This window comes from Aquila chrysaetos, chromosome 14 (assembly GCF_900496995.4).
Source record: "Aquila chrysaetos chrysaetos chromosome 14, bAquChr1.4, whole genome shotgun sequence".
NCBI lineage: Eukaryota > Metazoa > Chordata > Aves > Accipitriformes > Accipitridae > Aquila > Aquila chrysaetos.
In genome coordinates, this window is record NC_044017.1 from 15,382,711 (window position 1) to 15,400,331 (window position 17,621).

Below are 17,621 nucleotides of genomic sequence, written 5' to 3' on the forward strand. Positions count from 1 at the left end.
TGGCCAGGTGTCTCTAAACCACAGAGCCAGCTGCTCCTAACCAAGCTCACAGGAAATAGCAAGGAAAATATGCAGCATTTGACACATCTGGAATAGATTGCAGAGTCTTTGAAAACAGTGTCCCAATTCCCTTCCTCCTGCTGATGAGATTTCAGGCTACCAAACTGCTGCATCAACTATAGAGGATTAGATAACATGTGTACATTTTTAACCCTACATATTCTTTCTGTCCAAATGAGGACTTTTCCAAGCTACTCCAGAAAAAAAAAAAAAAAAACAAAAAAACAACCAAACAAACCACAACAAAACCAAGTATCTGTATGAAGCTTTCTGTAAAATGCAGTGGAGCAAAAAGAAATAATTCAGTCGGAAGACTGCTACTTAATTTGAGAAAATTGATATAGTTGGAAAATAGTACTAGTTGATATTGGTAAACATAGAAAATGAATCAATATTGCATGCTTTGCAGAGTTGTATCAACTCAGAAGACATGTCCTTACATATCGTTGCCATAAAACACGAGATGAAAAGAAGAGTAGAGAGGATTGGTTAGTACCTATTTTGCCAAGTAATTTGTCTATAATTCCACGTTGACACAAATATTGCAGTGTGCATTTTTCAACGTGAAATACAAAAGAACCCAAAAAGCATAAGTCTTAACTAGCAAAACAAAGCAATGTTTTATTATCCACTTCTTTTTCATATGGACAATGGATGCAAAAGAACACAGAAACGAACAGGTAAGTTTAGAAGGAAATCCCAATTGGATATTGAACACAATACTTAATTTTATTCTTTCCATAAAAAGCTGGGAAGTGGAGGTGCCCCTAAATTTTTAGTCACTTTCAGTATCTCTGAAAGATTAAGAAAATGAATAATGTGACCAGTTTACATATGTATATTTTAAACATTCATTATAGATACAAAACTGAATACAGCACTAGCTTAAAACAACATAAACCTCACTGGTTTTAATGTTAGTAATAAAAAGGCAGAATTCTAATATAAAAAGAAAAACTGGAGGAAAGTATTTGTATTTTTTTTCCTCAAAGGTGCAACCACAACCAATGTATTTTTGCAACTGAGATTCCAGTTCTACAAAGGACTGAGAGATGTATTCTCCTACTTAAGGAGAAGCATAAATTTCAAACTTTAAAGGAAACCACACATGCATGAACAGTAGACAGTACCCTTTAAAGAGATGGTATTTTTAAGAAAGTAATGGCATACCTTAAACGAATAGTGAGAGAGGTGCAACACACATTTTCTACTTTCAGAGCTTTAAAAGATTTTTTTTTTCCTTCATAGATTATTTCCAAAATTACCTTACAAATACATTAGTTTATTCTTAGGAAATGGCAAAGTACTTATTCTAAACAAGCATTGTAAGACAGCTATATGAATTTTTTTTGAGAAGCCCTCAGGGTGGATGTTTTATTTATACTGAACTCAAGACTTCTTAAACAGAGACAGTGTTATAACCCAGGGAATACATTTGCAATACTCTTGTTTCAGGAACAGAGGTGCACCTACGAGGATCCAACTGCATAACCAAGGACTAAAGATGTAAGGCTGTCCATCCCTGCTAACATGAACAAACTCTATCTTTTAAAGGGATCATGCATATGAATAACGACTTTCAGGCTCAAGCCCAAACCAGTTAATAATAATTCATGTGAGGAAAGTTAGGATGAGACAAACAATTCACTGCCTTTACCTCCAAAATTACACCTAATAGTAACTATACCCTTAATAGCCAATTAACAAAAAATATGTATGTAGCTCTAAGATTAAACAAAATTTAGAGAATATGCTGTTACAAAATATATTTTGACATATTTCCTAAGAAGCAATTCAAACAGTCATTTATGCAGAGTTATTTACAGGGGACTCAAAGTGGAGTATCAGTTTTAAGCAAACCAGTATATTGGTTTGAATTTGATAAAATATTGGTGAATACAAGTTCGTGACAATAAGGAACTTTGGGGTTTAGTAAACTTAATGTTCTACACAATCATTAAATGAATCTAAATTATATAAAAAAACCTGTCTGAACTGGTTAATCTGAATCATTTAATGCATTCCATTGTACTCAAAGTTCAGATCAACAAGTCAGTGGTACATACGTGCTGTGAAACAAGTTACCACTTAAGTCTTTCAGATACAACAAGCACAGATTAACCCAGTCTGACTGTACCTAATCTATACTAACAGATGGTTTGTTCGTACTTCAAGACTATCTTTTTAATAAGCACATATACAAATGTGCTAAAACAAAAGGCAGCAATTATAAATATTTACTAGGATGACCAGCACTGGTATTAGAGCATAAACCATCCTGTCATTCGTTTTTGAAGCCGTATCTTCACTAATTTGTCTTCTTGTTTTAGTAGTCTTCTATCCTATTAACTCGGAGGGTTACAGATCAGCTGGAAGTTGCACACTGGTATAGGAAAGGAATGTCTGTTCCATGCAGTCTAGAGATAAGGAAAGAGTTATACTTCAGTTCACCGCAGTGATTCACTAGAATTAGCATTGCTAACTGATGTTAAACCTAGAAGCAGCAAAGCAGCAGCCTTTCCCTCCCTGCATGTCAGGATGGGAGCAAAAAGCAAAAACTTACTGTTATTTTGTCATCATTTAAAAAGAACACCTGATAGTGTTCTGTAACTGTAAAGATAATATTTGTTATTTATTAAAACTAATAGTCACTGTGGAAGAAGTTACCTGTCTATGCAAGAACAAGGACATTTAAGTGTAATAGCAATTAATTTGAACTTCTTGTTTCAATACTTAAGAAGCTTCAAAAAAGATAGTATTTACATGTCCCACTCTCTAAACACTCCACAGACCTTATCAGCCCATACATGTCAGTGATGCTTACAGGTAAAGGAAAAAATCAAAGCCGCTGAACTCAGGACAAATCTCTAACTTCAATTAATGCTGAATTAAACAGTGTTTTGTCCCAAAGCAGAATTTTAACTGCAGGAGAGCAAAGAATCCTAGACCACATTAACCTACACTCTCATTGTTCTCTTCAAGCTAGTTTTCAAATACCCATTAGTCCTACCAAGTATTTTTGAAATAGGTTTTTTTAAACTTTATTGTACTGAAAGCTAACATATTTTCAGTCTCATCTCTACAAATTTTGTTATTCTGAAGAGGTTACCACATTACTAAGAGAAGGAGTGGTATGTAACTATTGTAAAAAGGAAATGCTGCCATGTAGACGCCAATTAAGGTTGGTTACTAAAAGGCAATATATGCATTAGTTATTTAACTTTAACCTACCTCATAATTTTGACAAAATGGCACATTAAAAAGAAATATTATGTTACAGATATGTTAACAGATTTCTTCCATGATCAAGAACTATATAGTACAGCATAGATATTTATCATTAGCTGTTTTTAAATATATATCACTGTCATATAAAAGTAACCGTTTTTTTCTAGGCAAATACCGTCTCAGTTTTTTTCAGGCTTCAATGTCTTGCTGGTTACTTCATATTGATCCTGTGACCAATCTTGGAGAAAAGTTATGAAAAGCTGCTTTATTACAGCAAATATAGCTTCTCAGTTAAGTCAAAATACAGTATTTAAGCACTTTAAGTAAACTGCAGAGTAATGAAAATGCTACAGTACTTATTTCTAGGCTTAAATTTATCTCATCATGCAGTTTAAGTAAGAAGTTGAACACAAACTCAGACCCCTGGTTTAAGTTACACAATGAAGTCCAATTGATCCACCTAACGGATAAAAAGTATAAAAAAAAAAAAAAGAGTGGATATGTGCCAGACTGATTAGTCAGCTACCTGAAGGATATATAAAGCATGTTGTTGCATACACAGTAATCATACTTGTACATGACTGTCTTAATCCAGTCATGTAAAGAGAAACAATACTCATCTATTGTTTGCATGTTCAGATCCATGTCAATCAGATTTAATATGCAGGCAGATTACTGTTTCCTAACTTGCTGAAAACAGGTTGACTACTAAAGCCAGTTTTCCAACACAAAGGACAGTGTCCTGACAGGCAGCAGATACTGTTTCTTGCTTAGGAAAAACAACAGGTTCCTCTTCCTTTTTGTTTCTGAACATTAGTTCCAGGGAGGACTGGAGACGACAAGGATACATTATTTACTTTCAAATTTCATGACTTATAGAGACTTCGGGTATTTCCAAGTCCATGTAGAATATATACAACATTCATGACAGATGTTCAAAACCCATGTGACTTCCGTTTTGTGACGACAAAGTTTGATTATTTATTTTGAATAAGTATTTCCTTCTCCTCAGTTTTCCTGGGAGAGATAATCTTATCACCAAAATTACTTACCTTCAGTACAAGAAAAAAAATCTTGTTCTGTGAGCAGCTGCCATGCTTTCAGACATATTTCTGACTTTAAGATAATTAACAAAGCCTCGAAAGAACAGGAGGAGTCCTAAAAGTAAAAAATGCACAAAATGAAGTGTAACAACCTAAGTACACACTATCCCACATTATTCTTATTAAAATAATTTTTAAAAATCTAGATTATACTAAGTAAAGTGAGGTCTTTATGCATCAGTCTTCTGTTTTTATCTTGTGATATTAGGATATAGCCTTATGGAAGGCTTTTCAGAAATTTTACACTCATTCTGGGTTCAAGTATCATCTGCTAAAAAGACTGCATGTATGAATTTAAAAAAAAAGAATACATACTGCACATTCTTTTGAAGTAGAATTCTTAAAATAAGTTACTAGTGCGTTCGAAGACTACCTGAACCACAAAATGTACCATTAGAAATGTATAAAAGTATTGCAAGTCAAAAGAGGGAAGGAAAAAAACAAAAACAACAAAAAAAACAGTACAGACTGCTCTAGCAACAAGACAATAATAAATTACAGTACATTATGGCTTGAGACTTAACCATCCAGGAAAATGCACCTGTCCAAGAGGAGGAAGAACAACAGTCGATTCAAAGAAAATTATTCAACATGTGTTATGATTACTTTTTTTTTTTCCCCCCAACTCCACTGTGCTGGTTTTGGCTGGGGTAGAGTTAATTTTCTTCATAGTAGCTAGCATGGGCCTATGCTTTGGGAATTGTGCTGAAAACAGTGTTGATAATACAGGGATGTTTTAGCTATTGCTGAGCAGGGCTTACACAGAGCCAAGGCCTTTTCTGCTTCTCACCCCACCCCACCAGCGAGGAGGCTGGGGGGGCACAAGGAGTTGGGAGGGGACACAGCCGGGACAGCTGACCCCAACTGACCAAAGGGATATTCCAGACCATATGACGTCATGCTTAGCGATAAAAAAGAGGGGGGAAAGAAGGAAGGGGGGACATTCAGAGTGATGGCGTTTTGTCTTCCCAAGTCACCATTACACATGATGGAGCTCTGCTTTCCTGGGGATGGCTGAACACCTGCCTGCTGATGGGAAGTGGTGAATGAATTCCTTGGTTTGCTTTGCTTGTGTGCGCAGCTTTTGCTTTATCTGTTAAACTGTCTTTATCTCGGCCCACGAGTTTTCTCACTTTTACCCTTTTGATTCTCTCCCCCTTCTCACTGCAAGGGAGGTGAGTGAGCGGCTGCGTGGTGCTTAGCTGCCAGCTGGGGTTAAACCACGACATCCACATTTCAAATTATTTTTAAACTTTTAAATTGAACTGCATTTGAAAGAATATTTCAGCTCTGATAAGAGGAACAGGAGATACAGAATAGTAACACAGAAGTTACAGTTGCAACAATGGAAATCACTAACATGTCAATATCATTTTATTAATTCAGAGATTCACTGGACATCTGAACAAACCAACCCAAAAACCCACATCATTACATAGTGGACATAGCTCTTTGGTCCATTTTCCTCCACTAAGTAATCTTCAGCAGATTAATCCATTCATCAGTTGGATCAGGGAGAATCCAACACAGATAAACCAATCTGCCCAAAGAGTTGAGGGGGTCAAAATCTGAATTCCACATCCAGTGGAGAGAAACGTGAGCCTAGAGAGCAATTCTCCTCATTTAAATGAACACACAGGTACCTTGAAGATATATGCTTATGTATATACATACATGTATACCTTAAGATTCCAAAGGTTCAAATGAAGAAACTAAACTGAAGCTTAACAAGTTTAACAAAGGATTTCATCCTTTTCATCATCTTACATCCTAATAAACAAACAATCTCGATGGTTACATTGGTATTTTGCTATGTGATGCACTTTTTCTTCCTGCTCTCCAGCTTGAGACTAATTTTTTTTTTCCTATGCTCGTTTCTTCTCCAAATGCTTTTTACTTGTAAATTTTTATTTACTTTCTTTTTGCTTTTTTAAAACCAAAACCTCATCTGGACACACACAAAAAAACCCCAAACAAGAGAATGCTCTGCTAACCATTGGAACTTTGACCTAAGCCAGACACATTTCTGTGATTAAGGTGAATTCTGCATGGAGAAGAAAGCACTAAGATCTGGATCAAAAGTCTACTACAAAAGCTGCTACCCAGACATTACCAGAGACGGTCCCACGTTCAACTGAAAAGCAGCTGAAACAGCAAAAGGTGGGCAGGCAGCTCTTAAGGTACCTGAAAGCATACTTTCTGCATTACATATGTTGGAAAACCAGTCCAAGTTCAACCCGTATTTTATATTTCTCTGTTTAGGGAAGAAAAAAAAAAACCCTCACAAAAAAACACTGTCTATTGTGTTCCTCAAAAAGAAACATTGGCTAACATTTAAATTTAAAAATTAGAATTGTGTGTCTCTTCAATTTGTTCATGATACATGACAGCTCCTTGGAAGCAGACCACTTTGCTTTTCCATGAAGTGTGAGCAGTTTCCAGATGTTGAAAGAAGGGAAGGGAGCTGAAACAGATAGGTGAACACCAGAAAGAGGAGAAGATGGCAATAAGCGGGCTCAAGTATGTCAAAGGACTACACAAAAGAAAGAATCCAACTCAGTTCATTCACATCTGAAAAGATGCAGGACATGCTACTTCGCATGCTCTAATGGGAAAGTTATCTGAAAAAATGAAATACAGATCTTGTTGGCAGAGCTCCCATGACTTGATAATACTCCTCCATGTCCTACTAAGTAGCTCGGTTGGGTTAAATCCTTCTATGGTGTTCTAGCAATCTCAGTATATCCACTTTATCAGTTTAAAAACACTGTTGGTGTATTACATGCAAAACATTCGTAAGACAAGGGAATGTTAACTGCTGGATGCATACCACATGCCTCACAGTGCCTTTTATTCCAAGGCATATTATAAACTGAGTTAAAAAAAAAACCAAAACAAAACAAATGCACGCCAAAAAAACTTCAAACAGTTAAGGCTGAAGATAAGGATTTCCTAAATCTAAAGTGAGCTAACTTCTGAACAAGGGCTGTAAAAGACTAGGAAAAAGAAGAACTACAAATGCACAGCTTTTTCGATAGACACGGTGGGGGAAAATGTTAGGGGAAGAACACACTATTTTCATCCAAGTGAAAACAGTGTCAAACCCCAATTTCAGGCACCACAAGGGTTTGTTTTAATTAAAGGTTTATCTGGAGATGTTTGTACCTGTAAAGAGTCATTTCACTTGCTACTTAAATGCAATCACCTCAAACAGAGTATTAAAGCATTCAAGGGACTGGTGCGGTGATGCGTTAAACATCTGCAGTTTCTATGTATCTCAAGCAACCAAGTGAATGGTAGAGCAAGCCAAGTATTAACAAATCTGATGAATGCCCTCAAAATTTACTAAAAGGCAGATAGAGAAAGTTTTAGGTAACATCTTTTAAGATTTCTGGCATTTTTTGTGAGATAAATAGTCAGTCACAAACAGTCAGGATCTCAGTGGGTTTTTGGTTTTGTTTTTTAAATTTACTCATCATTTCATTCTAACATTTGCTGTTAGCCATTTGAGTCAATTGACTCAAAGGGAAGAGTGCCACCTACTGAACCAGCAACAATTTACTATGCTTCCAGAGCTAGAAAAGAAAATGGATAGTAGCATTCACTTCTGTAAAAGAAAATCATTCCAGATTCCATATTCAAATTACAAAATCCACAGTAGGAAAAAAGGTATAGTGGTTGGGGTTTGGTATATCCTAATTAAAAACAGACAGAAGAGCAGAATTTGAGGCGTGTAAGACTTTGAACATGGGCAGACAGACCTCTAAGAGAAAACTGACATCATGGGAGCACTGTGATCAGAAAGCATGAAGCCATTCTGTTGTCCAACTGAGAAACTACTGATGCAGTATGCATTTCAAAGAACTAGAAAAGGACATTTCATGACCTATGTACAAGACAGCAGACTCCACCTTCCTAGGATCAGTCACGTATCTTAAAATTTAATACTTGACATACAGGTTTATACATGTAAGTACTAGCTATCACTCACTTTTCAATATGTTCTCTACATAAAGCTGAAGTTTCATTACACAGATCTGCACCTTTAGATCAGTAAAAGCAGCTTAAGAAGCACAAACTACAAGTCTCAGGTATGTACATAATTACATATGTAGATGAAAATTTTTTGAGCTGAAAGTTATTTGAATAGTCTGCAGTTCACACAATAACACCACTATGGTAACCAATAACCTCATGAATACTATAGAAATAAAAACAACACACAAGGCTATCAGCAGCTAAAGAAAAACACATAGCTAAACATGTTACAGAACTCTTACTTACAATGACATGACTCATCTTTAAGTACTTCCACATCAAAACAGAAATGTTTTCAATTGCCACTTACCAAGTACAAGAAATATCCACCAAAGCCAGTACTGTCCATTGAAATATCCAGTAAAATAATCTGAAAACTGAAATTCATACACGAGGCTTAGCTGCAGTAAGACAGACGACTAAAACACATTTAATGCACTATGCAAATACAGAAAGCACAGAGGAGAAAGCAAATTTGAATAAAAGTAATATATTCAACTAAAATGCAAAACTGGTATTTGTGCAGCAGTTTAATATACAAATAACACTTCCAGTGTCAGTTGGTCTGTGGTAAAGTTATTTTAAAACCTCTAAAAAATATGTGTGTGTATATGTATATATAAAAAAAGAAATTTAAAAACCTTGTATTACATGCCCGAGTCATCCGACATTTTCTATTATAATGAATCACCATTTGTTGATTTTCCTTTTTTCACCCCAATGCCTGCCATCCCAAACACATTACAGCAGCCTGCTGCTTTAGATATTAACACGAAAAGCCACATTAGTTTAAGCTTATCAGACAGGGATGTTCTGCTGACCCCTCAAAAGAAGAGCTTTTGACCTTCTGTATACCCCCTACTGTTAATCGCTGCCAAGAATACCAGCCCCATAAAGACCCCCAACTCATTAAAGTCTTTTCATTTTCAAACCAGCATTCAGTTCCCAGCAGTGAGCTGAACGCAACTAAATGAACCTTGAAGTGGCATTTCAACTGTTCCTGTTAGTGACCATGGTAGACAGTTTTGTCCTCCCTGTGATGTGGGAGGCAGCTGGAGGGCAGGGTGTGATGGTATTGGAGACAGGTATCTGTGCCTTTAGCAGACTCCAGACTGCATGCTTCACTGATAAAAAGGCTAATCAAATGTCTCCAAAACTCACATAAGAAGTAGGAATGGGAAGATGTGTGAAAAGTTTCCAGGAGGAATAAAATAATCTATTCAGTAGCTCTGCACACTTTTTATACGCTTCCCACCCTACTGTCATTCAGTATGTTTACTGCATCCTGCCACAGTGCTTCCCCTTTGCCATTTCCAGGACATTTCAGTAGTATCAACCAAGAAATCACGTAATTCAGTTTACTCAAAAAAAAAAACCAAAAAAAGATACTGGGCCACATATGCAACCAGAAATAAGTATCCAAGACATTTGAAGAACTCTAGATTGTTGTTTTTTTCTTCAAGTAACTGTGCACTGAGAGCCACATGTTTTCTCCAGAATAAAGCCAGTTCATGTGAATTCTTTAAAGGTTTAATCTTGTACTGTATTCATTTTTGTGGGCAATGCAAGAAAAAAAAAAAACAAATAAAAAAATAAAAATCAAGGAACAGAATCGCTAAGTTGAACTAAAGAATTGGTACTTACATTATCCCTATATAAACACTGTAATTTCTACGATTCAGCAGAGCAAGCATTTCATATTTTGACACTTCATTAAAATATCAAATGAATACTCAATTCCCAGGAAGCTGACAGCATTATTAATCCCATCTCACTTGGTAGTCAGCATTTTCAGATCTCTAAACATATATACCAATACTCTTTTTTTAAAGTTACAATTTCATTTAATTGGAAAGAAGATTTACTAAAACCAGCAATCAGATACTGGCCTATGTGCATTACTCTCGTACTTTCTTTAGGCAGAAGCAGCCATGGCTGCAGAATTTCCCCAGCAGCAAAACTGTGCTTTTGTTCTTCCCCGCCCCCCCCCCCGCCCCCCTGTAAAAACTGATACAGAGAGAGCATATGTGAACTCGGATTGTTTAGACACTATTAAGTTTTATACTACTGACTCTGAGTGAGAAAGAGCAGCACAAGCCTTCGGAGGAGCTTGAAACAAAGGCACAGAACAATTTTGTGCACACACACATGTGCTTGTGTGTGGCCATTAAAACAAAATTGTCGACATACACCTTATGAGCCTTCTGCTATTATCTCTAGAAAGGGAGACAACACAGGAAGATGATAATCTTCACTATGAAAAGAAACACCCCTGAGGTCTTGGAATTGGTCAGCTCTAATATTTTAGAATTAGCAACAGATTATATACAAGAATTTAAAGATAGTCTAGAACACAGTAATTTGTCACGGAAATTTAGCATATATTCATTTTGTGTTTGTTATGAGCACAGTTTCAAGCAGACAGAAATAATAAAACTGATACAATGAGCAAGTTCTGCCCTCTGTTTAGTATGCCTCAAGGGAAGCTGATAATATCCCCAATGAATGCATAGTTGAAAAATTCATGTCTTCTTGCTCCCTTAAGATAAATTCCATTGCAAACCCTGAATTCCAACTAAATACACCAGAATCACATCTGGTCCAGTAGCATTCCCTTGCTCTGGGGAAGCAAAAAACCAAAACAAAAATCACCCTCAGCTCTCAGAAGGACGCAGGACATGTCCAGGAAGAACCACGCAATCTCTTCTCTCTACAATCCTTTTACTATCGTGCTAAGACCAAATCAAGTTACTAGAACACACACAGAAAAAAAATAAAAATAGTTCAGAGTTGGCAGGGCATAAAAGATGACTAAGTTATCTAAGATCTCTTTCTTCATTAGACAGGATGAGATTTTAAATGTTGTGTGTGTCTCTCAGACATGTAGAATTCAAGTTCAGAAAGAAACATTACATTTCATCTAGCATCCACTTAGTCAGCTAAGTAACCTCCATTTGGCTAACATACCTTTCTGAAAAGTATCTAGCCTTGCAATGAAAATACCAAGAAATTGAGCATCTAAGATGGTAAAAATATGACTAACTTCGTAGTTGATTTTGACTTGATTCAGTATCTATCTTACAAGGAATAAAAGAATCAGATACAAGTTTTTCTGATTCCCCCCCCCCCCCCAATAGGCTGAGACATTTATAAATCTTTCATATAGGACACTATAATACCAGTGACATTTTAGGTACTTGCTCCACTTCTTCTGTATGCTTTTAAATATTTGTGCAAAGAATGAGTCATTCTGCATTTATTTCAGTGGAAAGATGAATGTAAAATACTATGTCAGATAAAAACTGATTAAGCTTTATCATTAGCAAGCACATATGAATATATAGCAAGTAAATTCTCTACTAAAGTGGAAGTTAGAGAAAATTCTAGGCACTCTCTTAAGCACTGGAATTTAATATACTGATTTTTAATTCCATTACTATATATCCTTGAATAAATTGTTACGGTTTGGTTCTACAAACAGAGTCCATACAGTGTGAATCAAGAAACATACCCGTACAATGAGAATCCATTTGATCAGGGACAGACCAAATCCACAGATTGCACCATACCTTCCAGCTATAGTATTTGTTATACAGAAGGATAAACAAAATCCAATCCAGTTGAAAATAAATGCCACTATAAAATAAAAGAAACAGTAGCTTCTGTTAATCTGTATAGCTAAGCAAACAGACTTAACATTAATTTAACTTTTAAACTAATAAGGACATGCTTATACAGTCAGTAATTCCCTTCCGGTAATTCAGGCTTTCAGAGATTGACTTTGAACCCAGACATTCCCCACAGTATAGTCACTTAATAACAAAGCAAATGGTAAACAGGCTGGAACCTACTACTTTAAACAAGAGAAAATTCCAACATCAAGTATTACATTGCTACAGAAATCTAATCAGGTGACACTAGACATGAAGGGTAAATGCAAACAAAGGACTATAACATATAAGATTTGATTAAAACAAAGAGAAAAAAAAACCTTGCTACACTTTTATAACCAAAAAAATAGTTATATGCACACATACGTGCATGTATCAAGGCTGCATATTCAGCTTTATCCAGTTTGGATCGAACAGAATAAAAGTATCCACTCTTGCTCTGTAAACATAGTATAGAAATGAAGAGAAGTTGAGAAGCTGATGTTTCATTGGTTACTGTCTTCTCTTTTAGATCTACATTCAAGCATAAGATATAAGAAGCCTTAGAAGTTTTACACAGAAGCTTAAGATATCATGAAACAAAAAGGCCATTGAGCATAACTACCACTGTTACTTCAATTAACGTTTACACAACTCCAGTAGTTTTACAACTTAAAGTTTCGTATCTGCATATGTACTTGACAATCAACAACATCATCTGTATTGACTTCAGTTTGCGCGCATTAGGTCAAAGTGTGGGAATTCCCAATTAGGTGATGTCCCAGCTTTGGGAGTAAGTGAGGGCAACTAACAAGAAAACCATCACACAGAAAAGCTGGGGGAGCTGGCAGTAGAAGAGAATTTAGGAGTTCTGGAGAGGACAAGATGGTGGAAAATTGAAAACATTTGGGAAGCCCGCAAAAAAACACAAAACCCACTAAAGAGGCAAGCAGGAATGGAAGCAGGGCAAAGGGGAACAAAACCCCTGCACACAAATCCTTAATGTTTTAAATCCTCAAACTTTGAGGAAAAAACAAAACCCACATAAAATTCAGACATTAAATCACCACAGAAAAAAAAGTCTGCCTTTTTAGTAAAAGTCTGAACACATAGCAAAACATTAGGAACAGAAAATTGGTCAATAGTTTTCTTAAATAAAAGTCAGTTTGGGAGGATTATCTGTAAACAACCACATTTTTTTGTAATTTAAAACCTTGTTACAACTCCAACAATCCACATGAAGATGCAATGATTTGCCCACAAATGCAAAATTAGTCTGTAAAACTGCAGTGGGGTTCCATGAACTGTAAAGAAACTGAACTTCCAAGAGAAGTTTTGGAAGACTTTACATCAACACAGTCATTTTGTACAAGTGAGAAAACATCTTGCCTCGGACAGAGCCATAGGTAACAGATGGTGGCAATGAGAAAGCTTACTTTTATGCTAATTACTAATCTTAAGTAAAAAAAACCCAACAAACCAAAAACCACAACACCAAAAACACAACAAACAACTTTGAATAAATGCTCATCCAAATTGGTATACTCAGAGAAGAAAAACAGAAGAGAGCATTTCTGCTACATAAGAACAACGCTGTGACCCTAACATTTACCTAACTTTCCAAAACACAAGTAAAACATTTACATTTGAGAAAGCTTGGATACATTGTTTTGAAAACAGGATTTCCCCATTTTAAGCAAGATCTCCAAATCCACCATATTTCTAAGATTAACAGATTTTAGAAGGTAGTTCTTCAACATGTCTCTGTTCCTGTCTCAGCATAACAGCTTACTGCTCTCCCCCTTTGTCCCCACTACTCAAGCTACAAAGGGTGACTTCCATTACGGCTCTAAAGATAGGCATGCAAAAACCAGACAGAAGATAGCCATGTTTCTAATGGACTATGCAGACTAGAGGAATTCCCAGAACACTTAAAATTTTAATAGGTATATATTAAAAAATAAGGATTTTTATAACACCTGAACTAATTTGTATACACATTATAAAAATTAGAGATTTCCCAATCATAAATATAGGAGGGAGAAAAATTAGTTCTTATAATCAAAGTTGAACACAGTGACAGTTTTAACCTCCTTTCAATTTGACGTACAGGAATATTCAAAATAGAATCCACATTCACTGGATGAGTATTAGGTGGATATTTAACACTAAGTTGTTTGCCAAACTCCTGAAAGCAAAGGTATCGGCATGTTCCAATGTTGTTCACAGTAGCTTTTTCTCCTTTAACCAGTGAGCTGTTCCATCAATTTATATAAGCAGACAATGCAAGTGGGAAAGAAAAGGCATAAACTATACAAAAGTTGTAAACTACGCAAGTTCACATACCCCAATAAAACTGGACTATATACAGAAGAAAAATTCTCACTATTTAAGTTTCAATCTGTAACCATCCACTAGAAAAATTCTGCAGCGAGGACCTAATCAAAATTCCCCGTCTTCAGCAGCATGAGAAACGTGTTACTTCCACCTCCATAAAACCTAGGCAACATATTAGGGAAATTCTCCCAACACTGCCTTGGTGTTGCACCATTTTAACAAATTAAGATGGGCCACAATAATGTCTACATGTTTTCAGTCTTTCCCATTGGTTCTCCCTCACCTCCCTTGTGTCCTATTGCTACTCCAAAAATTATCTTCACTGTCTCATTCTCATTGCAAAATCCATTCTTTCCTTTCAGAAATGCATCTCCAGCTTCTGAGCAGACTACATCAAATAAGATTTTTATCTATCTTCCAACTGTTTTTCTCCACATCAAGATTAGCTTCATCTACCTATCTGTATCTTTTTCCACTCCGATTTCCATGTATATCCTCTGCCAGTCACACAAGTTGTCAGAGCTTTGCGGCCTGCGCTGCATCTGCTTAAGAGTTACTAATGTTATTTTCTGTATAATTCCTGCCTCACCTAATTATTGCAATAAAAGCTGTCCATAATTTTCAACCCTATATTGTCATAGAGAAGCCATAGCACAAGTTTCTCCACCAAGCTGAGAGATAAAACACAATGGTGGAGGGACAGACTAGTAAAAGGAAGCATCTACTATTTTCTCTAGACGTATCTACTTCTTCTCTTTCTACTAAATAGAGACAACTAAGTCATTGTGCAAGCTTCTTCTGCAACAAATGCAATCCTCCACTATTTGCCAGCACCCACTCACTTGGTGAAACGTAAATGGCACTGCTCAGCAGTTAAAGAGATGACCTCGTCTTTCATACTGCTTCAGCTTCGCATGATATTCTCACACAATGTTCCTGGTCTGACACTAATATATGCTATCATAAAGAAGAAAACCATTCCTAAAAATGAGATAGAAAGTCTAACAAGCTGCTACAACCACATCATAGTTTTAACTAAAAAGCATTAACTACTGTTTACCCATCCTCTTCACGCAGCCACGTTTTGTGTTCGTCTTCTAGACTCCCACTGCAAGACTAACCACTGCAGAAAGAATTGTTTCCTATCACAGAGATCGCTAGCATCTAGATTCATACTTGAACCTAACTTTCAACTATTGCCCTCTTTCTTTTAATAAAGTTCAGACATTTAGATGAAACTCACACTGATTGCGTTGGCATCATGATTTCAGTCTCTCTCTTTGCTAGTCTAACACCATACAGACAAGTGGGTTTTACACATTCCTGAAGTGACAACAGGAGGAAGTAAGTCTATATTAATGTCATTCACATAAAAAAAAAAATAATCATTAGAGTTATTTCTTCATGACAACAGAACTCATAATGAAAAACAGGTAAGAAGTTGCTTTTTGGGAGGAGGAGGGTTGGACTAAAGGCCTTTTTTTAATAAAAGGTGTTCTTGATATCCAATGTAGCGCTTACAACAATTATGTTGTACTTTCATTTCTCTTTATGGTTTGCAATAAAATAACCCCAGCTGAAATACAAAGCACAGGATGTTCAAAATATTGCAAAAGTCTTAGAATCTGACACGCAAAATAAGGCTACCCATCAGCTATTTCCACACCCAAAGCCCTCTTCTGAGAGGCAGCAGTCAGCATAGGATTTTTCATATCAAAAATTAAAGTTAAAGTTAGAAATCAAAAGTCTTTTATCTATTGGCAATTCCAAAGTAGCTGGAGTAAAATAATTCAACTTGGTTTTGACAAACAAGCTTGTATCCATTGCCATTCTTCATTTTTCAATAACTACAGGGGCAAGCCATTAATCCATGCTTGCTTTTTGTCACTGCTCATTAAGTTGTAAAGAAACATTGACACATCCTTTCATTCTACTCCCACAATTTACAGTAAACAAAGAAAACTTAGTTTTTCAAGTTATTAAGCAATCTTGTCCAAAGGTTTTGAGTTGTATGTATTGCAATACATCAGAAGATGCATCAATAATAACAAGCATACTAGAACAAATCTGCTTTTTCCTCAATTGTTCTTGCACTTCACTTGCTGGTCTTTTTTACTTAGCTTTCCGCAGCTACACATTAATCAGTTGTCTCAAGTTTATATTCAGTACCATGAAAAGAAGCCAGCAAAACTGGTCTGAAGACCTATGTTGGTTCCAAATTTTAACCATGGCTCAAGCCTGTGGTATGTGATAAGATTATAATAGCAACTATACATACAAAAAGCAACCATGCTCAGTTACATCCTTTATTCCTTGATTTGTTTGTCCAATGACTTATTATTTTAATATAAAGCAAACACCAAAAAGCTTAATGTTTCATACCTGCCCTATGTTTACTAAGCATACTACAATAAATAACACTCTCCAGATCTTCATGCACCACTAGAAATTATTCTTCCCAGTCCTGCATAGAATGTATTCCATTCGTGAACTGGGACACATTTTTGCTCCTTCTTGAAGGGCTCACCTGAATTCTGATGATGATCATTAGAAGCATTTGTTATCAACTTCAGACAATTTTTTTTCCTACTCGGTGATTAGTGTTCAAAAACCTCCCTAGGCAGTTTACTTCTACTGCTTCATTAGCCTTGCTGGTAAATTCTTCTTAATGCCCAACTAGAAGCTTCCTTGTTCCAATTATTTTGTATTATATCCAATGTGTATGGAGAAACTATGTAAAAATTCTTTCTACATTAAGAAAGAAGTTAGGTGATTGTGTATGAAGGTCAGCCAGGCTCCCCTGATAACCACAGAGAAATAAGCACTCCCAAAACAGTTCCTTTATCTCCTTCCAACATTTGCAATTTCAGTCAAATGACTTTCCCTCTGCTTTTCTTGCATGACTAAGGGAAACCTGCATAACACTTGTGATACAGACATACAGAAGTCAGGTTTCCTAAATTCACACAGAGGAATCCTCCCACCAGAAATCTAGACCATGCTTACCGCTCCTCAGGAAGCATACAACAGGAGGCTGTGCTCACCCTGAGCTTGTGCTCCAACTCCTGCCTTCCAACTTGTACACCAGCTAGGATATCTACTGAGGGGGTGTCAAGTGGGCACAGTTTATTGACTGTTTGAAGCATCTAATAGCTTTGAAAACTGTATGAACATTAGTTTACAAAATTTTGGTATGGTTATTATC

General features: G+C 36.2%; 1 protein-coding gene across 3 annotated transcripts in view; it reads right to left on the reverse strand.

The window, feature by feature from the left end:
• Positions 1-656: 656 nt before the first annotated feature.
• The window catches only part of NDFIP2 (Nedd4 family interacting protein 2), a 49,362-nt gene continuing 32,397 nt past the window's right edge, over positions 657-17,621 (reverse strand). For 2 of the 3 annotated variants that reach the window (XM_030036462.1, XM_030036459.1), the window contains 4 exons: positions 11,941-12,065; positions 8,740-8,806; positions 4,341-4,446; positions 657-2,477 (listed from right to left, as the gene is read on the reverse strand). In XM_030036462.1, the coding sequence (XP_029892322.1) occupies positions 4,343-4,446; positions 8,740-8,806; positions 11,941-12,065 (296 nt within the window). In that variant the 3' untranslated portion in view covers positions 657-2,477; positions 4,341-4,342. Of the gene's footprint in view, positions 2,478-3,463; positions 3,527-4,340; positions 4,447-8,739; positions 8,807-11,940; positions 12,066-17,621 lie in introns of all 3 variants that reach the window. The other variant, XR_005933948.1, reaches the window with a different exon arrangement.